The sequence below is a fragment of the Hyperolius riggenbachi genome, chromosome 1 (genome assembly GCF_040937935.1).
Source record: "Hyperolius riggenbachi isolate aHypRig1 chromosome 1, aHypRig1.pri, whole genome shotgun sequence".
Lineage (NCBI taxonomy): Eukaryota > Metazoa > Chordata > Amphibia > Anura > Hyperoliidae > Hyperolius > Hyperolius riggenbachi.
The window spans coordinates 165,144,458-165,171,473 of record NC_090646.1 but is presented as its reverse complement, the minus strand read 5'-3'; the positions used below and the strand labels follow the sequence as shown (position 1 = coordinate 165,171,473).

At 46.4% G+C, this 27,016-nt stretch overlaps 1 protein-coding gene across 2 annotated transcripts in view; it reads right to left on the bottom strand.

Moving 5' to 3' along the window:
• The window catches only part of LOC137569288 (probable ATP-dependent RNA helicase DDX60), a 573,444-nt gene that overhangs the window by 400,465 nt on the left and 145,963 nt on the right, over positions 1 to 27,016 (bottom strand). For both annotated transcript variants that reach the window (XM_068278827.1, XM_068278828.1), the window contains 2 exons: positions 25,049 to 25,227; positions 7,303 to 7,552 (listed from right to left, as the gene is read on the bottom strand). In XM_068278827.1, the coding sequence (XP_068134928.1) occupies positions 7,303 to 7,552; positions 25,049 to 25,227 (429 nt within the window). The remainder of the gene's footprint in view (positions 1 to 7,302; positions 7,553 to 25,048; positions 25,228 to 27,016) is intronic.

Below are 27,016 nucleotides of genomic sequence, written 5' to 3'. Positions count from 1 at the left end.
TCCACTTCTCTTTTCCACCAGAGCAAGTGTGAACCAAGTAGAGAAACAGCACTAGCAGGATCCACTGCTCTTTTCCACCAGAGCAAGTGTGATCCAAGTAGAGAAACAGAGCTAGCAGGATCCACTGCTCTTTTCCACCAGAGCAAGTGTGATCCAAGAGCAGAAACAGGGCTAGCAGGATCCACTGCTCTTTCCGCCAGAGCGAGTGCGATCCACACGGCAAGACAGACAGAAGGAGTAACCAGTAGCAACCGCCGCTACGGTAAAACTCCAAGACATAGACTAGAGAGATCCACTGCCAGTAACGCTAGGGCAAGTGCGATCCAGGTTATGGACCAAACGATTCACCATCGCCAAGCGCTGACGACAGTGCAATCGCAAGGACAAGACAAGACAGAACAGGCAATACAGATAATACAAACTGACTGCCCTAGAGGGATGCCTAGTGCAGTCCCCAGGATTACTCTAAGATAATCTAGCAAACAATAGCAAGGCTGACACTCTAGGAGTGTTTTAGTAGTAACAAACCATCATGACCAGCAAAGGACTCTGGGAGAGCAAGGTATTTATACTGCAAGCCTTCAAAGGAGGCAGGTAGGCGATTTGCATGACAAGTGTATGCAAATTCCCCAGCAGAGCAACTCAGGAACTTGCAAAGCGAAGACAGGTCTCTTATCCAGAGACCTGCAGCCCACAGACTTAAGGAATAGTCAAACAGCTGTCTGTCCGTGCAGACAGCTGAGCGGATCATTACAATGTCCTACAGAAAACGAATCTAAACAATTACCCCAACCTTAACTACGAGCGTAGAAGGAGGTAGGTACTTCTCCAAACCTTATAGCCTTATAGTCTTGCTGTAAGTTGCTCCATTCTATAGATATGGGACTGAGCAACTACCATTCAGTAAGTGCTTTTTAAAAAAAAAAAAATGTTAGAATTTTCCATGAGAAGATGGACTAGTTCAAAATCTGTCAGATCAATCAGATTACTATAGTGCTTTTTACTCTGAAAGAAATTTACTTTTTATGTGTATGTATTTTAATTTTTGCAATTTCTTAGTACAATTAGTATTGATTCTCAGATACTAATTGTTATTAACTTATATAATTGTATGTTCAAATATCCATGTCCTATTTCAACTGAGAGACACTGGGGCATTTTCAGTAAACTCCAGTAAGGGGGTGCACAACAATTTTACTGTTACTTCACAAGGTAGCATGCGATGCGCAATTAGCACAATCCCAATTACCTGGGTGTTGCAAGTATTAATAGAATAACGTGCCACGCAAGTAGCATAACGCGAGTTACCCTAGTAATGCTCATTGGTTCATGCTAATTGCCCAACACGCCATGTCAGCATAAGTTAAAAAAAATTGACTTTGCATTCCCAGCGCATGGCAACTTTACCAGAGCGCAAAATTTAGCGCATAATACATAAAAACAATTGCATATTTTATAGAAGACTAATACATTCATTATTTGATGTGTTAACTAATTAGGCATGTAAGCCTCTGCATTATCCTAGTTTACATTTGCACAATAATTTTAGCATTATATTTTCACACAACCACAATGTAAAAATGTAAATACTTAATTTGGAGCAGTTATCTATCTGTAAAACCAGACTTTACGGTATCCAATGCTGGATCCTGCATCAACTGTCAACTGTCATCATGTAAGTTTTCCCCACCCCATCTTTCTTTAACCACTTGAGGACCGTGGGCTTTACCCCCCTTAAGGACCAGGCACTTTGTTCCATTCAGACCACTGCAGCTTTCACTGTTTATTGCTCGCTCTTACAACCTACCACTTAAATGAATTTTGGCTCCTTTTCTTGTCACTAATAAAGCTTTCTTTTGGTGCTATTTGATTGCTGCTGCGATTTTTACTTTTTATTATATTCATCAAAAAAGACATGAATTTTGTCAAAAAAATGATTTTTTTAACTTTCTGTGCTGACATTTTTCAAATAAAGTAACATTTCTGTATACATGCAGCGCGAAAAATGTGGACAAACATGTTTTTGATTAAAAAAAAACATTTAGCCTATATTTATTGGTTTGGGTAAAAGTTATAGAGTTTACAAACTATGGTGCAAAAAGTGAATTTTCCCATTTTCAAGCATCTCTGACTTTTCTGACCTCCTGTCATGTTTCATGAGGGGCTAGAATTCCAGGATAGTATAAATACCCCCCAAATGACCCCATTTTGGAAATAAGACATCCCAAAGTATTCACTGAGAGGCATAGTGAGTTCATAGAATATATTATTTTTTGTCACAAGTTAGCGGAAAATGACAGTTTGTGACAAGGAGAAGTACTCAGGAGAAGTAATATAATGTGTTTTGGGGTGTATTTTTACACATACCCATGCTGGGTGGGAGAAATATCTCTGTAAATGACAATTGTTTGATTTTTTTTACACACAATTGTCCATTTACAGAGAGATTTCTCCCACTCAGCATGGGTATGTGTAAAAATACACCCCAAAACACATTATACTACTTCTCCTGAGTACGGCAATACCACATGTGTGGCACTTTTTTGCACCCTAACTGCGCTAAGGGGCCCAAAGTCCAATGAGTACCTTTAGGATTTCACAGGTCATTTTTGTTTCAAGACTACTCCTCACGGTTTAGGGCCCCTAAAATGCCAGGGCAGTATAGGAACCCCACTAATGACCACATTTTAGAAAGAAGACACCCCAAGGTATTCCGTTAGGAGTATGGTGAGTTCATAGAAGACTTGATTTTTTGTCACAAGTTAGCGGAAATTGATTTTAATTGTTTTTTTTCACAAAGTGTCATTTTCCGCTAACTTGTGACAAAAAATAAAATCTTCTATGAACTCACTATACTCCTAACGTTATACCTTTGGGTGTCTTCTTTCTAGAATGGGGTCATTTGTGGGGTTCCTATACTGCCCTGGCATTTTAGGGGCCCTAAACCGTGAGGAGTAGTCTTGAAACCAAATGTCGCAAAATGACCTGTGAAATCCTAAAGGTACTCATTGGACTTTGGGCCCCTTAGCGCACTTAGGGTGTAAAAAAGTGTCACACATGTGGTACCGCTGTACTCAGGAGAAGTAGTATAATGTGTTTTGGGGTGTATTTTTATGCATATCCATGCTGGGTGGGAGAAATATCTCTGTAAATGACAATTGTTTGATTTTTTTACACACAATTGTCCATTTGCAGAGAGATTTCTCCCACCCAGCATGGGTATGTGTAACAATGCACCCCAAAACACATTATACTACTTCTACTGAGTACGGCGATACCACATGTGACACTTTTTTGCAGCCTAGGTGCGCTAAGGGGCCCAACGTCCTATTCACAGGTCATTTTGAGGCATTTGTTTTCTAGACTACTCCTCACTGTTTAGGGCCCTTAAAATGCCAGGGCAGTATAGGAACCCCACAAGTGACCCCATTTTAGAAAGAAGACACCCCAAGGTATTCCATTAGGAGTATGGCGAGTCCATAGAAGATTTTATTTTTTGTCACAAGGTAGTGAAAAATGACACTTTGTGAAAAAAAAACAATAAAAATCAATTTCCGCTAACTTTTGAAAAAAAAAAAAAAATCTTCTATGAACTCGTCATACACCTAACAGAATACATTGGGGTGTCTTTTTTCTAAAATGGGGTCACTTGTGGGGTTCCTATACCGCCCTGGCATTTTACGGGCCCAAAACCGTGAGTAGTCTGGAAACCAAATGTCTCAAAATGACTGTTCAGGGGTATAACCATCTGCAAATTTTGATGACAGGTGGTCTATGAGGGGGCGAATTTTGTGGAACCGGTCATAAGCAGGGTGGCCTCTTAGATGACAGGTTGCATTGGGCCTGATCTGATGGATAGGAGTGCTAGGGGGGTGACAGGAGGTGATCGATGGGTGTCTCAGGTGGTGGTTAGAGGGGAAAATAGATGCAATCAATGCACTGGGGAGGTGATCGGAAGGGGGTCTAAGGGGGATCTGAGGGTTTGGCCGAGTGATCAGGAGCCCACACGGGGCAAATTAGGGCCTGATCTGATGGGTAGGTGTGCTAGGGGGTGACAGGAGGTGATTGATGGGTGTCTCAAGGTGTGATTAGAGGGGGGAATAGATGCAAGCAATGCACTGGCGAGGTGATCAGGGCTGGGGCCTGAGGGCATCCTGAGGGTGTGGGTGGGTGATTGAGTGCCCTAGGGGCAGATAGGGGTCTAATCTGATGGGTAGCAGTGACAGGGGGTGATTGATGGGTAATTAGTGGGTGTTTAGGGTAGAGAAAAGATGTAAACACTGCACTTGGGAGGTGATCTGACGCCGGATCTGCGGGCGATCTATTGGTGTGGGTGGGTGATCAGATTGCCCGCAAGGTGCAGGTTAGGGGCTGATTGATGGGTGGCAGTAACAGGGGGTGATTGATGGGTGGCAGTGACAGGGGGGGTGATTGATGGGTGATTGACAAGTGATTGACAGGTGATCAGTGGGTTATTACAGGGAAGAACAGATGTAAATAATGCAGTGGCGAATTGATAAGAAGGGGGGGTCTGAGGGCAATCTGAGCGTGTAGGCGGGTGATTGGGTGCCCACAAGGGGCAGATTAGGGTCTGATCTGATGGGTAACAGTGACAGGTGGTGAATGGGGGGTGATTGATGGGTAATTAGTGGGTGTTTAGGGTAGAGAAGAGATGTAAACAATGCACTTGGGAGGTGATCTGACGTCGGATCTGCGGGCGATCTATTGGTGTGGGTGGGTGATCAGATTGCCCGCAAGGGGCAGGTTAGGGGCTGATTGATGGGTGGCAGTGACAGGGGGTGATTGATGGGTGATTGACAGGTGATCAGTGGGTTATTACAGGGAAGAAAAGATGTAAATATTGCACTGGCAAATTGATAAGGGGGGGGGGGGGGGGGGTCTGAGGGCAATCTGAGCATGTTGGCGGGTGATTTGGTGCCCGCAAGGGGCAGATTAGGGTCTGATCTGATGGATAACAGTGGCAGGTGGTGATAGGGGGTAATTGATGGGTGATTGATGGGTAATTAGTGGGTGTTTAGGGTAGAGAACAGATGTAAACACTGCACTTGGGAGGTGATCGGACGTCGGATCTGCGGGCGATCTATTGGTGTGGGTGGGTGATCAGATTGCCCGCAAGGGGCAGGTTAGGGGCTGATTGATGGGTGGCAGTGACAGGGGGTGATTGATGGGTGGCAGTGACAGGGGGTGATTGATGGGTGATTGACAGGTGATCAGTGGGTTATTACAGGGAAGAAAAGATGTAAATATTGCACTGGCAAATTGATAAGGGGGGAGTCTGAGGGCAATCTGAGCATGTTGGCGGGTGATTTGGTGCCCGCAAGGGGCAGATTAGGGTCTGATCTGATGGGTAACAGTGACAGGTGGTGATAGGGGGTAATTGATGGGTGATTGATGGGTAATTAGTGGGTGTTTAGGGTAGAGAAGAGATGTAAACAATGCACTTGGGAGGTGATCTGACGTCGGATCTGCGGGCGATCTATTGGTGTGGGTGGGTGATCAGATTGCCTGCAAGGGGCAGGTTAGGGGCTGATTGATGGGTGGCAGTGACAGGGGGTGATTTATAAGTGATTGACGGGTGATTGACAGGTGATTGACAGGTGATCAGGGGGATAGATGCATACAGTACACAGGGGGGGGGGTCTGGGGAGAATCTGAGGGGTGGGGGGGAGGTGATCAGGAGGGAGCAGGGGGCAGTTTAGGGCATAAAAAAAATAGTGTTGACAGATAGTGACAGGGAGTGATTGATGGGTGATTAGGGGGGTGATTGGGTGCAAACAGTGGTCTGGGGGGTGGGCAGGGGGGGTCTGAGGGGTGCTGTGGGCGATCAGGGGGCAGGGGGGGGGAAATCAGTGTGCTTGGGTGCAGACTAGGGTGGCTGCAGCCTGCCCTGGTGGTCCCTCGGACACTGGGACCACCAGGGCAGGAGGCAGCCTGTATAATACACTTTGTATACATTACAAAGTGTATTATACACTTTGTATGCGGCGATCCAGGTGCTAGTAACCCGCTGGCGCTTCTGAACGGCCGGCGGGTTACAGCGCGAGGGGGGCGGAGCCAGGCGCCGGCGGCCGATCGCTTCACGAATGACGCAATCACGCCGCCCATGCCAGTAAAAGGACCGCCGCCATTTGTCTATCCGGCGGTCCTTGCGGGGTCCACTTCCCGGCCGCCAATTGTATATACGGCGGTCAGGAAGTGGTTAAAGAAAACCTGAACTGGAAATTAAATGTCAAAATAAGCATACACAAGTCATACTTACCTCCTGTGTAGTCTACTCCTCAATCTCTTTTTCCTCTCTTGCGTCCTGTTTGTCCACAGTGATCAATGAAATTCTCCGTCCTCCATTTTGAAAATGGCCATTACACCATAACAGCTTTCTGGTTAACGCACAGTTAAACTGTAACAACAGTTAAACTGTAACATCGCCCACTGGAGCCATAGGGAAACATGGACACATCAGTTCTCCTCTCAGCTGTAACTGACAGCAACTGATATATAACCGACAGCAACTGATATATTTCAGTTCTGACAAAATGTTGTCAGAACTGGAAGGGATGATTGTAAGAAGAAAATGGTGAGCTTCTGAGAGGAACTGATGGCAAGGTAACTATGTAATGTTCATTTGAAGTGACCTCATGTGTTTATTTTAAATAATTTTACTCAGTACAGGTTCCCTTTAAGGTAATATTCTCTTCAGTTTCTCATTAAAGGGGCACTACAGCGAAAAATTTAAAATACGTACAAACAGACAAATAAGAAGTACGTTTTTTCCAGAGTAAAATGAGCCATAAATTACTTTTCTCCTATGTTGCTGTCACTTACAGTGGGTAGTAGAAATCTGACAGAAGTGACAGGTTTTGGACTAGTCCATTTCTTGATAGGGTATTCTCAGCAAGGCTTTTATTCTTTATAAAGATATTCCCTAAAAAGGATTTAAACAATGATGCTGGCCAGCTTCCCTGCTCTACACAGTGTTTTGGTAGTTGGACAGAGCAACTACCATTCACTAGGTGCTTTTGAAAATAAATAAATCCCTGAGAATCCCCTATGAAGAGATAGACTAGTCCAAGAACCTGTCACTTCTCTCTGATTTCTACTACCTACTGTAAGTGACAGCAACATAGGAGAAAAGTAATGTATGGCTCATTTTACTCTGGAAAAAATGTACTTCTTATTTGTCTGTGTTTGCACATATTTTAAATTTTACAATTTCTCGCCATAGTGCCCCTTTAACTATGTGAATTATGAATGCTATAGGAGGATTCAGTAAAAAATACCTACATCTAGTTTTGCAGTGTTCCAGCCATATTTCAGAACAGAGGTTCAGTGCAGTTAGCCATGCCTGGTATTTCACCAGAGGTGTCTGCAAGGACTTGATATCTTTTTCCAACTTTGACATCCCAAAGAAGAAATCTCGTCTGATTTCTTTTTCCAAAGATGAGGCCAGTATTCTCCATTGTTGCTGCTCCTTCGCTTCTTCCTTGGCCTTACTTTTTTTGAGATTCTCTTCTATTTGAGCCTTCTTTTTTATCTGGGGAAAAAGCTAATAAAGTATTAACATATAACTGTAGATAAAAAGAAATAAGCAAATATGGATGAATTTAAGTGAGCTCAGTTACCCCTGGGTCTTTGAATGGCATTCTACTACAGCATTTATAGTCCAGTGAATTAATTATATAACTTTAGAGGACTAGTTCACAGTGGCGTACCTAGGGCATTTGACACCCGGTGCTAGGTATTGAAAGACACCCCCCCACCCACGGTACACCACCTGCGGCGCGCTAAGCGCGCCGCGGCGAAAAAATGGGCGTGGCTATGACCGGATGGGGCGGAGCTAATTTAAAAGTGCACCCAAGTTTTAGTCAACCTTTCTCCAGAAAATTCACATCATTGCGCAGCTTTTCTCCAGAAAATACACAAAATGTCAGAAGCTTTCAACATAAAATACACGTAATGCGAGAACATTTCACCAGACATTACACGTTATGTGAGCAGATTTCACAAGAAAATACATTCAATCATGTCGGCAGATTGGACCAGAAAAAATTCATTCAATCTTGCGGTAGATTTGACCAGAACATACACAATGTCAGCACCAGATTTCACCACAAAATACACAATATCGGTAGTTAAACTGACCACAAAATACACAATGACGGTAGTTAAACTGACCACAAAATACACAATGACGGTAGTTAAACTGACCACAAAATACACAATGTCGGCAGTTAATCTGACCACAAAATACACAATATCGGTAGCAGATTTGAGTGTTGGCAAGCTGATAGCCTGGTGGGTAGGTGGTGAAGGGTGAGCAGCCTGATTGCCTAGTGGGTAGGTGGGCAGCCTGCTGGATAGCAGTGGTGGGTAGGGGGGCAGCCTGCTGGGTAGCCTGGTGGGTAGGTGGGCAGCCTGGTGGGTAGGTGGGCAGCAGTGGTGGGTAGGTGGGTAGCATGGTGGGTAGGTGGGTAGCCTGGTGGGTAGGGGGGCAGCAGTGGTGGGTAGGTGGCCAGCCTGCTGGGTAGCCTGGTGGGTAGGTGGGCAGCCTGCTGGGTAGCAGTGGTGGGTAGGTGGGCAGCAGTGGTGGGTAGGTGGGCAGCCTGCTGGGTAGGTGGGCAGCAGTGGTGCGTAGGTGGGCAGCAGTGGTGCGTAGGTGGGCAGCAGTGGTGGGTAGGTGGGCAGCAGTGGTGGGTAGGTGGGCAGCCTGCTGGGTAGCCTGGTGGGTAGCAGTGGTGGGCAGCAGTGGTGGGTAGGTGGGCAGCAGCGGTGGGTAGGTGGGCAGCAGCGGTGGGTAGCCTGCTGGGTAGCCTGGTGGGTAGGTGGGCAGCAGTGGTGGGTAGGTGGGCAGCAGCGGTGGGTAGGTGGGCAGCAGTGGTGGGTAGCCTGGTGGGTAGGTGGGCAGCAGTGGTGGGTAGGTGGGCAGCAGCGGTGGGTAGCCTGCTGGGTAGCCTGGTGGGTAGGTGGGCAGCCTGCTGGGTAGCAGTGGTGGGTAGGTGGGCAGCAGTGGAGGGTAGGTGGGCAGCCTGCTGGGTAGGTGGGCAGCAGTGGTGCGTAGGTGGGCAGCAGTGGTGCGTAGGTGGGCAGCAGTGGTGGGTAGCCTGGTGGGTAGGTGGGCAGCCTGCTGGGTAGCCTGGTGGGTAGGTGGGCAGCAGTGGTGGGCAGCAGTGGTGGGTAGGTGGGCAGCAGCGGTGGGTAGGTGGGCAGCAGCGGTGGGTAGCCTGCTGGGTAGCCTGGTGGGTAGGTGGGCAGCAGTGGTGGGTAGGTGGGCAGCAGCGGTGGGTAGGTGGGCAGCAGTGGTGGGTAGCCTGGTGGGTAGATGGGCAGCAGTGGTGGGTAGGTGGGCAGCAGCGGTGGGTAGGTGGGCAGCAGCGGTGGGTAGGTGGGCAGCAGCGGTGGGTAGGTGGGCAGCAGTGGTGGGTAGCAGTGGTGGGTAGGTGGGCAGCAGCGGTGGGTAGGTGGGCAGCAGCAGTGGGTAGGTGGGCAGCAGCAGTGGGTAGGTGGGCAGCAGTGGTGGGTAGGTGGGCAGCAGCGGTGGGTAGGTGGGCAGCAGCGGTGGGTAGGTGGTGGGTAGGTGGGCAGCAGTGGTGGGTAGGTGGGCAGCAGTGGTGGGTAGGTGGGCAGCAGCGGTGGGTAGGTGGGCAGCAGTGGTGGGTAGCCTGGTGGGTAGGTGGGCAGCAGTGGTGGGTAGGTGGGCAGCAGTGGTGGGTAGGTGGGCAGCAGCGGTGGGTAGGTGGGCAGCAGTGGTGGGTAGGTGGTGGGTAGGTGGTGGGTAGGTGGGCAGCAGTGGTGGTGGGTAGGTGGGCAGCAGCGGTGGGTAGGTGGGCAGCAGCGGTGGGTAGGTGGGCAGCAGTGGTGGGTAGCAGTGGTGGGTAGGTGGGCAGCAGCGGTGGGTAGGTGGGCAGCAGCAGTGGGTAGGTGGGCAGCAGCAGTGGGTAGGTGGGCAGCAGTGGTGGGTAGGTGGGCAGCAGCGGTGGGTAGGTGGGCAGCAGCGGTGGGTAGGTGGTGGGTAGGTGGGCAGCAGTGGTGGGTAGGTGGGCAGCAGTGGTGGGTAGGTGGGCAGCAGCGGTGGGTAGGTGGGCAGCAGTGGTGGGTAGCCTGGTGGGTAGGTGGGCAGCAGTGGTGGGTAGGTGGGCAGCAGTGGTGGGTAGGTGGGCAGCAGCGGTGGGTAGGTGGGCAGCAGCGGTGGGTAGGTGGGCAGCAGTGGTGGGTAGGTGGTGGGTAGGTGGGCAGCAGTGGTGGGTAGGTGGGCAGCAGTGGTGGGTAGGTGGGCAGCAGCGGTGGGTGGCCGGTGCACCTGTAAAAGAAAAAAAAAAACATTCACTTACCTGCAGACGAATCCCAGGCAGCCTCTCTCTCCCCAGCTCCTCTTGAATGTCCCGCGCCGTCTCCTGCTGCGTCATCAGTGCAGGGCTACGGGAAGATGGCCGCCGAAGCCCGCACTGGAGACAAAAATAGACGGCAAGATGGCGTCGGCGGCCATCTTGCCGTCTATTTTTGTCTCCAGTGCGGGCTTCGGCGGCCATCTTCCCGTAGCCCTGCTCGGGTAAACTCAGTGCCCGTTGCCGGCGCCCGTGGAGGGGAAGCGCGGAAGGAGGGCACCCAGGTGAGGGAGATGTGGGGGGGTATTTCCCCCCTCCCCGCCGACGCTGCCACCCCTCCTTCAGAGCTGCTTCCCCTCCTGTGTCATCAAGGCTTCTGGGGAGGCCTTGATGACACCCCCCCTGGAGCTGACACCCGGAGCGGAGCGCTCCTGGCCGCCCCATGGTAGGGACGCCACTGCTAGTTCAGAGGAAAAATACTGAAAGCTAAATAATTTTGTCTACTGACATCAAACCAACAAAAATTGGTTAAGGTAACAGTTTTTAATGACTAACTAAATTTTCTTGCTCCATGACTATCGCCGAACCATACTTCAGTTGCTAAAGGGTGATTAAAAAACTAGCAAATTTAATTTACAATAACAACTTGGACAAGAAATATCTTTTATTATATTCTTTCAGACAAAATGAAAAAAGTGAAATGATATGGATAGTGTGAGAAAACGCGGAAAAGCTGCCGCGTGTGCTGAAAGCAAGGCGGCCGATTCCGCGTCCAACGCGGCGGTTTGCACGCGTAGGCACGCGTCTGGTAGTGTGGCAGAACGCGGAAAAGCAGCCGCATGTTCTAACAGCAAAGCGGCTGTTTCTGCATCCAAAGTGGCGGTTTGTACGTAGCAGCGTGCCTTTGGAGTGGCTGGGTCTGTTAGTCCACATAGATGGATGAAGAGCTACGCGCGCGCGGGCCAGAAGTCAGGACCATCAGCTGATTCCTGCTGGACTCATGATTGGCTGAGTGGCTCGGGCGGGGCAGCAGAGTTCAGCTACTATATATTCTGCTTGCTTGTCAGTTGCTGGTTGTCTGCCATTGCAAACACTTTGTGGAAGCATTCAGACCATAGTCAGATCCTTACAGTGTGTTTGAACCAGGTGGACCTGGGAATTCACACTGAGCCAGATTACCTTGTACTGTTATTATTATTTGTTAGACCAGTTCCAGGGTGTTGAGATCAAGGCCCTCACACCCCAGACTAGGAATACTGTGTATCTTCTGTGTTTTCTCTAGCATAGTTCCAGGGTGTTGAGATCAAGGCCCTCACACCCAAGACTAGGGAACTGTATTGTCTTTGTGTTATATTCCAGACTAGTTCCAGGGTATTGATGATCACGGACCTCACACCCAAGACTAGGGAATTGTATTATCATTTATGTTATGCTCCAGACTAGTTCCAGGGTGTTGTGACTACGGACCTCACACCCCAGACTAGGATTGTGCTGTTACTGTATTACGTTAGCCCAGTTCAGGGCAAAACCTTTTTATATTAGCAGCAGGGCTTCCTGCAACCCAGCCTTGGTCCCTCGCCCAGGGGTCCACAGGCTACAGGAATATCACCCACAGTCAGGGGTGTATTCCTTAGGAGTCTTAGGCCGCCAGCTCCTCTGGTGGTCTCCACTCAGAGTTGTTACTGTTACACCAAACACTCTCACTATTCTGGTGTCCAGAGGTTAGTAATACATCTGTATTATCGCTGATTCTGCAGATCATCGATAATCAGGCGTATATCTGCATTATTGGTGGTACTGCAGATCGCCAATAATCAGATTCTCTCTGCGTGCTAACACCAATCGTTACAGATAGACTTGAACATTTGACCTCTTCATTCACTCACTGTATTATATGTCACTAGCAAGGGTGCAATTATAACTATACAGTGCTGCCCAAAATTATTCATACCCCTGGCAAATTTTGACTTAATGTTACTTTTATTTAGCGAGCAAATAATTTTTTGGGATGGGAAATGACACAATAAGTGTCTCCAAAAAAGATAATAAGGCGATGTACAAGAGGCATTATTGTGGAAAAAAAAGTTTCTCAGCTGTTATTTACATTTGAGCAAAAAGTGTCCAGTCCAAAATTATTCATACCCTTCTCAATAATCAATAGAAAGGCCTTTATTGGCTACAGCAATCAAACACTTCCTATAATTCAGGACCAGCTTTTTGCATGTCTCCACTGGTATTTTTGCCCATTCATCTTTGGCAATGAGCTCCAAATGTTTCCGGTCAGAGGGTCTTCTTGCCATCACTCTGATCTTTAGCTCCCTCCACAGATTCTCAATTGTATTCAATTCAGGACTATGGTTTGGCCACTCCAAAATGTTAATGTTGTTGTCTGCTAACCATTTCTTCACCATTTTTGCTGTATGTTTTGGGTCATTGGCATGCTGAAATGTCTACTGGTGCCCAAGGCCAAGTTTCTCTGCAGACTGCCTGATGTTGTCATTGAGAAACATCATGCATTGCTCTTTTTTTGCATGGTACCATTTACTGTGATTAGGTTCCCTGGTCCATTGGCTGAAAAACACCCCCAAAGCATTAGGTTCCCACCACCATGTTTGGTAGTGAGGATGGTGTTCTTTGTGTTGAAAAATTACTTGCTGGTTGAATAAAAGTAGTAGTCTAAATTTTCCAGGGGCGTGAATAATTTTGAGCAGCACTTTAACAGATTTGTTAACTAATTCAATAGATGTGTAAAATTTGGCAAAATCTTTAGTGAACAATTATTGAGGACTGGAGGAGTAGTGATGGAAAAACATTTTGAAAGAATGCTAACCAGCACTTCACAGTGGACCCCATTGACTTAAATGGCAAACAAACCTCTGAAACCTTCAGGACATATTTGCAGCCACAATTTCTTTTAAAAAGGTGTCCAACCCCCCCTCTCCAAATATGTATTTTACACAAATGCTTTTTTATGTGAAAACACAGGCAAAATTTTGCATTATATAGGATGTTATATAGAATTTTAGTAAAGAAGCTTTTTGGTCTCTTTCAGCCCCTTACACACTCCTACTAGTTCTGGCTCACCACGAGCTTGCTGGGCAATCTGTACCTCTGGGTGCTTCAAGTCCTACCACATATAGTCACATTAACCACCCTGGCGTTCTATTAACCACTTCAGGACCACAGTCTTTCTACCCCTTAAGGACCAGGCACTTTTTTTCCATTCAGACCACTGCAGCTTTCACGGTTTATTGCTCGGTCATACAACCTACCACCTAAATGAATTTTACCTCCTTTTCTTGTCACTAATAAAGCTTTCTTTTGATGCTATTTGATTGCTCCTGCGATTTTTACTTTTTATTATATTCATCAAAAAAGACATGAATTTTGGCAAAAAAATGATTTTTTTAACTTTCTGTGCTGACATTTTTCAAATAAAGTAAAATTTCTGTATACATGCAGCGCGAAAAATGTGGACAAACATGTTTTTGATTAAAAAAAACCCATTCAGTGTATATTTATTGGTTTGGGTAAAAGTTATAGCGTTTACAAACTATGGTGCCAAAAGTGAATTTTCCCATTTTCAAGCATCTCTGACTTTTCTGCGCACCTGTCAGGTTTCATGAGGGGCTAAAATTCCAGGATAGTACAAATACCCCCCAAATGACCCCATTTTGGAAAGAAGACATCCCAAAGTATTCAGTGAGAGGCATGGTGAGTTCATAGAAGATTTTATTTTTTGTCACAAGTTAGCGGAAAATGACACTTTCTGACAAAAAAAAGAAAAAAAAAAGTTTCCATTTCTTCTAACTTGCAACAAAAAAAAATGAAATCTGCCACGGACTCACTATGCTCCTCTCTGAATACCTTGAAGTGTCTACTTTCCAAAATGGGGTCATTTGTGGGGTGTGTTCACTGTCCTGGCATTTTGGGGGGTGCCTAATTGTAAGCACCCCTGTAAAGCCTAAAGATGCTCATTGGACTTTTGGCCCCTTAGCGCAGTTAGGCTGCAAAAAAGTGCCACACATGTGGTATTGCCGTACTCAGGAGAAGTAGTATAATGTGTTTTGGGGTGTATTTTTACACATACCCATGCTGGGTGGGAGAAATATCTCCATAAATGACAATTGTTTTATTTTTTTTACACACAATTGTCTATTTATAGAGATATTTCTGCCACTCAGCATGGGTATGTGGAAAAATACACCCCAAAACACATTATACTACTTCTCCTGAGTACGGCGATACCACATGTGTGGCACTTTTTTGCACCCTAACTGCGCTAAGGGGCCCAAAGTTCAATGAGTACCTTTAGGATTTCACAGGTCATTTTGAGAAATTTCGTTTCAAGACTACTCCTCGCGGTTTAGGGCCCCTAAAATGCCAGGACAGTATAGGAACCCCGCAAATTACCCCATTTTAGAAAGAAGACACCCCAAGGTATTCCGTTAGGAGGATGGTGAGTTCATAGAAGATTTTTTTTTTTTGTCACAAGTTAGCGGAAATTGATTTTAATTGTTTTTTTTCACAAAGTGTCATTTTCCGCTAACTTATGACAAAAAATAAAATCTTCTATGAACTCACCATACTCCTAACGGAATACCTTGGGGTGTCTTCTTTCTAAAATGGGGTCATTTGTGGGGTTCCTATACTGCCCTGGCATTTTAGGGGCCCTAAACCGTGAGGAGTAGTCTTGAAACCAAATGTCGCAAAATGACCTGTGAAATCCTAAAGGTACTCATTGGACTTTGGGCCTCTTAGCGCACTTAGGGTGCAAAAAAGTGCCACACATGTGGTACCGCCGTACTCAGGAGAAGTAGTATAATGTGTTTTGGGGTGTATTTTTACACATACCCATGCTGGGTGGGAGAAATATCTCTGTAAATGACAATTGTTTGATTTTTTTTTTACACACAATTGTCCTTTTACAGAGAGATTTCTCCCACCCAGCAAGGGTATGTGTAAAAATACACCCCAAAACACAATATACTACTTCTTCTGAGTACGGCGATACCACATGTGTGACACTTTTTTGCAACCTAGGTGCGCTAAGGGGGCTAACGTCCTATTCACAGGTCATTTTGAGGCCTTTGGATTCTAGACTACTGCTCACGGTTTAGGGCCCCTTAAATGCCAGGGCAGTATAGGAACCCCACAAGTGACCCCATTTTAGAAAGAAGACACCCCAAGGTATTCTGTTAGGAGTATGGTGAGTTCATAGAAGATTTTTTTTTTGTCACAAGTTAGCGGAAAATGACACTTTGTGAAAAAAAAAACAATACATATCAATTTCCGCTAACTTGTGACAAAAAATAAAATCTTCTATGAACTCATCATACACCTAACAGAATACCTTGGGGTGTCTTCTTTCTAAAATGGGGTCACTTGTGGGGTTCCTATACTGCCCTGGCATTTTACGGGCCCAAAACTGTGAGTAGTCTGGAAACCAAATTTCTCAAAATGACTGATCAGGGGTATAAGCATCTGCAAATTTTGATGACAGGTGGTCTATGAGGGGGCAAATTTTGTGGAACCGGTCATAAGCAGGGTGGCCTCTTAGATGACAGGATGTTTTGGGCCTGATCTGATGGATAGGAGTGCTAGGGGGTGACAGGAGGTGATTGATGGGTGTCTCAGGGGGCGGTTAGAGGGGAAAATAGATGCAATCAATGCACTGGGGAGGTGATCGGAAGGGGGTCTGAGGGGGACCTGAGGGTTTGGCCGAGTGATCAGGAGCCCACACGGGGCAAATTAGGGCCTGATCTGATGGGTAGGTGTGCTAGGGGGTGACAGGAGGTGATTGATGGGTGTCTCAAGGTGTGATTAGAGGGGGGAAATAGATGCAAGCAATGCACTAGCGAGGTGATCAGGGCTGGGGTCTGAGGACGTTCTGAGGTGTGGGCGGGTGATTGGGTGCCCGCAAGGGGCAGATTAGGGTCTAATCTGATGGGTAACCGTGACAGGTGGTGATAGGGGGTGATTGATGGGTAATTAGTGGGTGTTTAGAGGAGAGAAGAGATGTAAACACTGCACTTGGGAGGTGATCTGATGTCGGATCTGCGGGCGATCTATTGGTGTGGGTGGGTGATCAGATTGCCCGCAAGGGGCAGGTTAGGGGCTGATTGATGGGTGGCAGTGACAGGGGGTGATTGATGGGTGGCAGTGACAGGGGGTGATTGATAGGTGATTGACAGGTGATCAGTGGGTTATTACAGGGAATAACAGATGTAAATATTGCACTGGCGAATTGATAAAGGGGGGTCTGAGGGCAATCTGAGCGTGTGGGCGGGTGATTGGGTGCCCGCAAGGGGTAGATTAGGGTCTAATCTGATGGGTAACAGTGACAGGTGGTGATAGGGGGTGATTGATAGGTGATTGATGGGTAATTAGTGGGTGTTTAGAGGAGAGAATAGATGTAAACAATGGATTTGGGAGGTGATCTGATGTCGGATCTGCGGGCGATCTATTGGTGTGGGTGGGTGATCAGATTGCCCGCAAGGGGCAGGTTAGGGGCTGATTGATGGGTGGCAGTGACAGGGGGTGATTGATGGGTGGCAGTGACAGGGGGTGATTGATAGGTGATTGACAGGTGATCAGTGGGTTATTACAGGGAATAACAGATGTAAATATTGCACTGGCGAATTGATAAAGGGGGGTCTGAGGGCAATCTGAGCGTGTGGGCGGGTGATTGGGTGCCCGCAAGGGGTAGATTAGGGTCTAATCTGATGGGTAACAGTGACAGGTGGTGATTGATAGGTGATTGATGGGTAATTAGTGGGTGTTTAGAGGAGAGAATAGATGTAAACAATGGATTTGGGAGGTGATCTGATGTCGGATCTGCGGGCGATCTATTGGTGTGGGTAGGTGATCAGATTGCCCGCAAGGGGCAGGTTAGGGGCTGATTGATGGGTGGCAGTGACAGGGGGTGATTGATGGGTGGCAGTGACAGGGGGAGATTGATAGGTGATTGACAGGTGATCAGTGGGTTATTACAGGGAATAACAGATGTAAATATTGCACTGGCGAATTGATAAAGGGGGGTCTGAGGGCAATCTGAGCGTGTGGGCGGGTGATTGGGTGCCCGCAAGGGGTAGATTAGGGTCTAATCTGATGGGTAACAGTGACAGGTGGTGATAGGGGGTGATTGATAGGTGATTGATGGGTAATTAGTGGGTGTTTAGAGGAGAGAATAGATGTAAACAATGGATTTGGGAGGTGATCTGATGTCGGATCTGCGGGCGATCTATTGGTGTGGGTGGGTGATCAGATTGCCCGCAAGGGGCAGGTTAGGGGCTGATTGATGGGTAGCAGAGACAGGGGGTGATTGACTGGTGATTGACGGGTGATTGACGGGTGATTGACAGGTGATTGACAGGTGATCAGGGGGGATAGATGCATACAGTACACAGGGGGAGGGGTCTGGGGGGGGGGGTCTGGGGAGAATCTGAGGGGTGGGGGGGTGATCAGGAGGGGGCAGTGGGCAGGGGGGGGATAAAAAAAAAAATAGCGTTGACAGATAGTGACAGGGAGTGATTGATGGGTGATTAGGGGGGTGACTGGGTGCAAACAGTGGTCTGGGGGGTGGGCAGGGGGGGGTCTGAGGGGTGCTGTGGGCGATCAGGGGGCAGGGGGAGGGAAATCAGTGTGCTTGGGTGCAGACTAGGGTGGCTGCAGCCTGCCCTGGTGGTCCCTCGGACACTGGGACCACCAGGGCAGGAGGCAGCCAGTATAATAGGCTTTGTATACATTACAAAGCCTATTATACAATGTAAGTGTGGCGATCCGGGTGCTAGTAACCCGCCGGCGCTTCCGAACGGCCGGCGGGTTACTACGAGCAGTGGGCGGAGCCAGTCCCCGGCGGCTGATCGCGTCACGAATGACGCGATCGCCGCATAACCACTCCCGCAGCCGCCCCCGCCGATGGGCGTATTGCGGTCGTTTGGGCCCGGACTTTGCCGCCGCCCATCGGCTGGGGGCGGTTCTTAAGTGGTTAAGATCGCCAGGGCAGCTGCGGGAGGGTTTTTTTTAAATAAAAAAAAAACTATTTCATGCAATGAAAGCCCACTAGAGGGCGCTCCGGAGGCGTTCTTCCGATCGCCTCCGGCGCCCAGAATAAAAAAGGAAGGCCGCAATGAGCGGCCTTCCTTGTTTTGCTTAGATCGTCGCCATAGCGACGAGCGGAGTGACGTCATGGACGTCAGCCGACGTCCTGACGTCAGCCGCCTCCGATCCAGCCCTTAGCGCTGGCCGGAACTTTTTGTTCCGGCTACGCTGGGCTCAGGCGGCTGGGGGGACCCTCTTTCGCCGCTGCTCGCGGCGGATCGCCGCAGAGCGGCGGCGATCAGGCAGCACACGCGGCTGGCAAAGTGCCGGCTGCGTGTGCTGCTATTTATTTGAACAAAATCGGCCCAGCAGGGCCTGAGCGGCAGCCATCGGCGGTGATGGACGAGCTGAGCTCGTCCATACCGCTAAAATGGTTAATCCATGCCATGCACTGATGAAGATAAACCACTCCAAATAATCTGTATACATGTTGGAGTAGCTTGGCTCTGTAATATTAACAAACTGACACATCATTGCTTTCCGGGGGTTCTGGAGGTGTGTTTAGCTATCAGGGACAACAAATGGATGATTTACATATTTAGAAGTGATGCATTGTGGGACACCTCAAATGCTAAGGCTACGTTTCCACTATAGCTTGACATTTTCGCCTGAAAAAAATCGTATAAGATTTGTCTGATTGGTGAAAATTTGCATGTAAATGTTTACACGTTTTTAATGCGAATTGTCGTACGTGAAAATTTGCATTAGTTAAATATAACATATTCTGCCTAGTAACAGCTTAGTCATGACTGCTGACAACTTCCTGTAACCATGGATCTAATGTGAAAATTCGCATTGCCTATACAAAGCATTGTACGCGAATCGAACTCGATGTCCGAAAAAATGATACAGGACCTCAGTTTTTTTCACATGTACGAACGCTAACGAAAACTCACATTGAATGGAAACAGCCCCATTCACTACTATTAGTTGCAAAATCAATGCGAATTTTCTGATAGGAAAATCTGACACAAGACGCACAAGTGGAAACCAGGCCACACTCCAACCTGAATAATTGTAAATACCTTCTGCTTTAAAGGGAAGGTCCAAGCAAAATAAAAAAATGAGTTTCACTTACCTGGGGCTTCTACCAGCCCCATGCAGCCATCCTGTGCCCTTGCAGTCACTCACTGCTGCTCCAATCCCCCGCTGGCAGCTTGCCGACCTCGGAGGTCGGCGGGCCGCATTGCGTACATTTTTACGCATTCCCGCTAGTGCAGGAACATTAACACATACATTTTTACGCGTTACTGGTTTAATGCGTACATTTTTAAGCGTTGCATCACTAACGCGTAAAAATGTATGTGTTAATGTTCCTGCACTAGCGGGAATGCGTAAAAATTTACGCAATGTGGCCCGCCGACCTCCGAGGTCGGCAAGCTGCCAGCGGGGGACTGGAGCAGCAGTGAGTGACTGCGAGGGCACAGGATGGCTGCATGGGGCTGGTAGAAGTCCCAGGTAAGTGAAACTCATTTTTTTATTTTGCTTGGACCTTCCCTTTAAGAAGGCTAAATTCCGTTTTACATAGCACTTTAGTAGGTGGGATTTTCAAACCCTTTCAGCCCCGTACACACTCCTAGGAGTTCTGGTTTACCATGATCTTGCTGGGCAATATGTCATTCTAAACTCAAAAAGAAATCAATTTCTGTGACATGCATGCTACAATTACCGTCACAAAAAGTAATGCCAGTGACACATTTTTATTTTTTTTTGTAATTTTTCTAATTGTGACAGTGAACTGAACTGAAGAATAAATCAAATGCTGCAGTGTGGGCCTAAAGGCTCGTACACACGCCGTACTAAAGGTAACGACGGGTCCGTCGTCACCTCCCACTGGGCGGGTTTTCAGCAGACAGTACAGCGTGTGTACAGTCTGTCGGCGGATTGATAAGGCTGTTTCTGAGTGATCCGCCCAGCGTTGTTGCCTTTAGTACGGCGTGTGTACGAGCCTTAACACTGAATGCTCTAGTAGTAGAGAATACTGCACAAACAATTAAAAAAAAATGTAAGAGAGGATCACTCCTGTAAAAGCACTTTTGGAGTCACGATCAGCCCTGAAAATAAATGTTGGGGTCCCTAGCTGGCACAGTGCAAGGAGCAGAACACCTATAGGAGTAGCTACACATCACACATATATGCAGTTACAGCAAGCTAGAAATCTGTCCTTGAATCAAAATCCCACCTCTTTTTACACTGACTTTAAGACAGACTGAAAAAATGGCTGCCATTTTGGTTTCTTTAATTAGGGCGGGGGGAGGGGGAAGGGGTTCAGTTTGGCTTGTATGGCAAAAGTGTCTGATTGGCTGTCCTTAGCCATCTGACTCAAGGGTGAAGGGTCAAAATATTGCACCATAGGAAAATATGGGTCAGATTCGAACATCATGTAATGTTCTTGGTAAACGCGAATGGCAGCCAGAGTAAGTTCGCCTTTAAATGAAAAATGTTACAATTTGTAACGATTGGTGTAGCACACAGACGTCTGATTATTGGGTGATCTGCAGAATCACCAATAATACAGACTCTATACCTGATTATGTGGTGATCTGCAGTATCACCAATAATGCAAGTATAGAAGGCTGAGGAACAGAGGTGTAAAGTGTTTGGTGCAACAGTAGATTAAATGGATAGATCTCACCAGAGAAGCTGGTGAGTACTATCTAAAACAACAGTGCTAGACCTCACCAGGGGAGCTGGTGGGTACTAGCTGTAACAACAGTGCTAGCCCTCACCAGGGGAGCTGGTGGGTACTAGCTGCAACAACAGTAGTATCAGGGGCGTAACTAGAAATTACGGGGCCCCCCTGCAAAACTTTGGATGGGGCCCCCTCCCGCAAGCCTTCTCTCCGTGTCCAGTCTCCTCAAGTATCACTACAGGACACAGCAGTTGAGGAGGTGTAGAGCAGGCTGTGCACAAGACCCTGCTGAACACTGAATAGGGACTGTCTACAAATCTTTGTTTGCAAAACATTGTAAGATTCCTTATCAGTGGCTGAGCAGATGCAGTCATTAGAACAACTGTGCAAAGAGCAGAAATTTTTCCCTCCTTGCCCATAGTTGTCAGTCTCCCAGGAATGGGCCCACTGTGGCTTCTGGGCCCCCCTGCGGCTGCATCCCTTGCAGGGTCCATTGTTACGCCCCTGAGTAGTGTATAGCTCATATCTTACAATAAAGCTATCAAGTAGTATAAATAATAGGTCTTACCAGAGGAGCAGGTAAAGTACTAACAGCAAGAGTGACAACAAAGTTTGGCTAAACCTTACCAGAGGAGCTGGTAAGGTACTATCAGCACAAGCGACTGAATAGTTTAACTATACCTTACCAGAGGAGCTGGTAAGGTACTATTAGTCACAGGAGCTGTATAACTTAAACTAAACCTCACCAGAGGAGCTGGTGGGTATTTAGTCAAAAGAGCACCTCAACAGTGGCAAGGGCCTACTGGTGAGTAGAGAGGTCAGACAGGCAAGGTTTGGCAACTGAGAGGCGAATACAGTACAGAAACGTGAAGCAGAAGAGTAGTGAGTTATCAGGCAGAGGTTCAGCAACTAAGGTCAGATAGGCAGAAGTACAGAATCGATAAGCAATAGCAAGGTCAGAGTATAGCCAGAACCATACACAGGTAATCAGTAATACAATATAACAATAGTCCTAGTCTTGTGTGAAATCCCTGGTTTCCTCCCAGATCAAAGCATACCGAATACTAGTCTGAGCGATAACACGAGTGTATTCGCAACATAATGGGATAATGTACTACAAGGGGAAGACACTGAAGGGAAATGGCAAGCTTTTAAACTTTTACTCAATCAATACTGTAGTATGTATATCCCATATGGAAACAAAATGTCTAGGAATAAAAAAAGGCTTCTATGGATGAATAGAAAGGTTAAAGATAAAATGAAGAGGAAAAAGAATGCCTATAAGGTCTTAAAACAGGAGGGGACCGAGGCTGCACTAAGCAATTATAAGGAGTGCAATAAAAATTGTAAAAAAGAAATTAGGCAGGCAAAGATTGAAGCTGAAAAACAAATCGCTAAGGATATCAAATCTAACCCAAAAAAGTTTTACAAGTACATTAACTCTAAAAAAAGAAAGGTTGACTGTATAGGACTCCTAAAGGATGAGGATGGGAACTCAATGGTGGATGACCAAGGTAAGGCAGAGTTATTAAATGCTTTCTTTGCTTCTGTCTTCACAAAAGAAACAGCACTGTTGCAAACTACAGAGGCAGAAGAGTCTCAATCTTCTAACTGTAATATTAAATACTTAACGCAGGAAGAAGTGAAGGCAAGACTAAATAAATTAAAAATAGACAAGGCACTTGGCCCGGATGGCATGCATCCTCGGGTCCTAAGGGAATTAAGTTCAGTTATAGATAAACCCCTTTATCTTATCTTTTGTGACTCTCTTGCATCTGGCAGAGTCCCAGTGGATTGGCGTACAGCCCACGTTTTCCCATTATTTAAGAAGGGCAAAAAATCTGATCCAGGAAATTATAGACCTGTAAGTTTAACATCAGTTGTATGCAAACTATTTGAGGGGTTACTAAGAGATACTATACATGACTTCATAGTAGAAAATAATCGTATTTCTCAGCATCAACATGGGTTTACTAAAGACAGGTCCTGTTTGACTAACATGCTCAGCTTTTATGAGGTAGTGAATGCTAATATGGATATTGGGAATGCTGTAGATGTGATATACTTGGACCTTGCAAAGGCCTTCGACACTGTTCCCCACAAAAGTCTGGTGCAAAAGTTGAGGATGCAAGGACTGGGGAAGAGTCTGTGTTCATGGATAGGGAACTGGCTAATGGACAGAAAACAAAGAGTTGTGGTCAATGGATCGTACTCAAAATGGGAGACTGTTAGCAGTGGGGTCCCACAGGGGTCTGTTCTGGGTCCAGTGCTCTTCAATTTATTTATTAATGACCTAGTAGATGCAGTAGTGAGCAATGTTGCTATTTTTGCAGATGATACAAAATTGTGCAGAATCATCAACTCTCAGGAAGATAGTGTCATATTGCAACAGGATCTGGATAGGATGGCTATATGGGCACATACATGGCAGATGAAATTCAATGTTGACAAATGTAAGGTCATGCATTTTGGACGTACTAATGGTCTAGCACCATACAAAATAAATGGGATACAGTTGGGGACATCAAACTTGGAGAAGGACTTAGGAGTACTCATTGACAACAAGTTAAATATTCGTACTCAATGCCAAGCAGCTGCAGCTAAAGCTAACAAAATTTTGGGATGCATTAAAAGGGAAATAAAAACTCGAGATGCTAGCATAATATTGCCCCTGTTTAACTCTCTAGTAAGGCCACATCTGGAATATGGAATTCAGTTCTGGGCACCACATTACAAAAAAGATATTGCAGTTTTAGAGCAGGTGCAGAGACGAGCAACAAAATTGATGCGTGGGATGGAAGGTCTCACTTATCGAGAAAGGTTAGATAAACTGGGTTTATTTAGTCTAGAGAAAAGACGCCTTAGAGGGGATCTAATTAACATGTATAAATACATCAGAGGGCAATATAATACCTTGGCGGATGAGCTTTTTGTCCCTAGGCCTTCTCAAAGGACTAGAGGACATGATCTGCGCATGGAGGAAAAACGTTTTAACCATTTATTTAGGAAAGGGTTCTTTACAGTAAGAGTGATTAAGATGTGGAATGCATTGCCACAGGAAGTCGTTATGGCAAACTCTATACCTGCATTTAAAGGGGGCTTAGATGCTTTCCTTGCGTTGAAAGACATCCATGGCTACAATTACTAGGTAATGCCTAATGATGTTGATCCAGGGATTTTATCTGATTGCCATCTGGAGTCGGGAAGGAATTTTTCCCTTTAGGGGCTAATTGGACCATGCCTTGTAAGGGTTTTTTCGCCTTCCTCTGGATCAACAGGGATATGTGAGGGAGCAGGCTGGTGTTGTACTTTATACTGGTTGAACTCGATGGACGTATGTCTTTTTTCAACCAAAATAACTATGTAACTATGTAACAGCGGACAAATTGCAAGTGACCAGTGAAGGCTTAAGAAGCCGAGGAGAGCCGAGGAGAGCTCACAGCCGCGCACCTTACCAATCAGCCAATCCGGGCGGCGTGAGTCACCTCTGACATCAGCCGACCGGCAGGTCAGCTGACGCGCCTTCTTTCAGCAGAAAGGTCCTGTCTCCGCGCGCGCCCGCTCGATACAGCGACCCTATGAGCACGAGACAGTAGCGTTCCCGGCGTGCTAGATGCCGACGGAATGGATGAGGCCTGTGAACAGGGAACAAAGGCGGCTGCGGGAATACCCTGCGTGTCCGCAGCCGCCACAGTTGCAGATGTTACACAATTGTCATATCAGTGCCCAAGCCCTAAAATGTTCCACTGCTGTATCCATACTTACTACCTTTGTTCTTTTACTTGCACCAATAGTTATCACCCTCACACACATTCCACAAAAAGAAATATGGTGAATAAATTAGCCTCCCCATCTTTATGTCCACATCAAACAGTCAAATTTATGCTGTTTTATTTGAAAAAAAAAAAAAAAAAAACATAAACAAAACCCACTACTGCAAATCTTTGTATTTTTAATTTTGCAGTGTACATACCTGCGGTTCTTTTTTCCCAGTAGCATTATGCACATTTTTTTTCTCTTTTGATTCGTCATTTTGCACTACGATTTTCTTTGAAGTTTTCACTCCTAAAGTCTGTCCATAACGAAAGTTGGAGAGCTGTAGTTTCTGGTAATCTCTTAATGCCTTCCAGTCTTTCGCTGCATTTGCTGGAACTGAAAGTTTTTACGGAATTATTATTATTGTACCATAAACAAGGGATTGTAAGGTTCCATTACAGCCTGTGCTGTAAACATTTCATGGTGAACCAAGATTGAAGAGATTCTATTGAGAAGTGCAAACAAAGAACAAGAAAACCGAGAGCCCAATATGGTGTAGTACTTCAAGTATTTCAAATGAGTGATGGTAGATTATAAACACACAATGGTTATATATTTACAAACAGAGGTCACCACACAGGCAACCACTGAGAAGGCAGGTGGGGAGAATTAGGACCTGACCCCACTCAGGTTTAAAAAGTCGCTCTCTGTAGATCAGAAAAAAGAGAGAAACACCCCTCCACCAAAGGTGGACTAGACTATTTGCAGATATGTAAACAGAGGCGCCAACAAGAATAAAAGCTGTTAAAATCCGTTTAAAAGGGGGAAGTTGGTGGACTTACCTCCCTCATAGAACATAATAGATAGATGTTACTACAATCCACAGTAACATTTATTAGATACTCCAAGGGCTTGATTCACAAAGCGGTGCTAACCTACTTAGCACGTCTAAAGTCTTTAGACACGCTAACCAGGGTGCTAAGTAGGTTAGCACCGGATTTCTCAATCAGATCGCGCGCTAACTTTGCGCGCACAAAGTTTTACGCGCGCAAAGTTTTATGCGCGCTAAGTCCCATAGGCTTTAATGGGCACTTTGCGCGGTGCGCCCTGCGCTCTGTGCAGTACGTGCGTAAAGTTTTATGCGCGATAAGCTTGTTTTGACATGCTAAGGGGGTTTTCACAGGCGTGCTAACAGTTAGCACCGCTTTGTGAATCAAGCCCCAAGTGTGCTATTGAGAAGTGCACACGCTAAGAATTATTATATTTTTTGAGAAGATACTCAACACTATGGCCTCGATTCATAAAAGTGCTGTCGGGAAGGTAACGTCGAGCGGGGAAACACCGCTGTCGGTATTTCCGCCTTCAGGGTGGTAATTCATAAAAATTTTGCTAGATGTGACAGGCGTGCGGAGATATTCCGCTGTAGGCAGGCGTAAGGCTGTCGGGAGACATGCGGAAACAGGGGAAGCAGGCGGAGTCCCTCGTGCGGTGTTCTCTCTGCAGCTGCTTGGGAGGTCTGTCCCATTCACTCCAATGTATTCCGCACGCTTCTCGCCACATCAGAGGTAGCGGTAATACCCGTCCGCATACCGCTACCTCTAATCTTTATGAATTGACATTTGTTACTTTTGCTATGATAATCACCGCGCAAGGCGGTGATTGATCACTCTGCTCACGAATGTCGGCTTTTCATGCGGAAAAAGCCTTTATGAATACAGATTTTGCTGTGTGGTCGGTAAAGTGAGCAGTTTTCAGCATTTCCGAATGCGGGAATGCTTTATGAATCGAGGCCTTTGTGTATACAACACCAAGGGCTTGATTCACAAAAGGGTGATAACGGAGTTATCACGCCTAAAAGCTTTTCACATGCAAACTAGAGTGCTAAGTAGTTTGCACTCTAGTTTGCACGTGCAAAGCTTTTAGGCGTGATAACTGAGTTTTTAGGCGTGATAACTGAGTTATCATGCTTTTGTGAATCAAGCCCCATATGGTGTTCATGTACGATAGCTTAAAGGGAATCTGAAGTGAAAATAAGCTTTTGATATAATTAATTGTATGTGTAGTACAGCTACAAAATAGAGCATTAGTAGCACAGATATGAGTCTCCTATTTTTTCCAGTACAGTTTCCAGAAACTTCAGTTGTTGTCTATGCAAAAGAGATTCACTGAGCTCTGCGACCAAAAA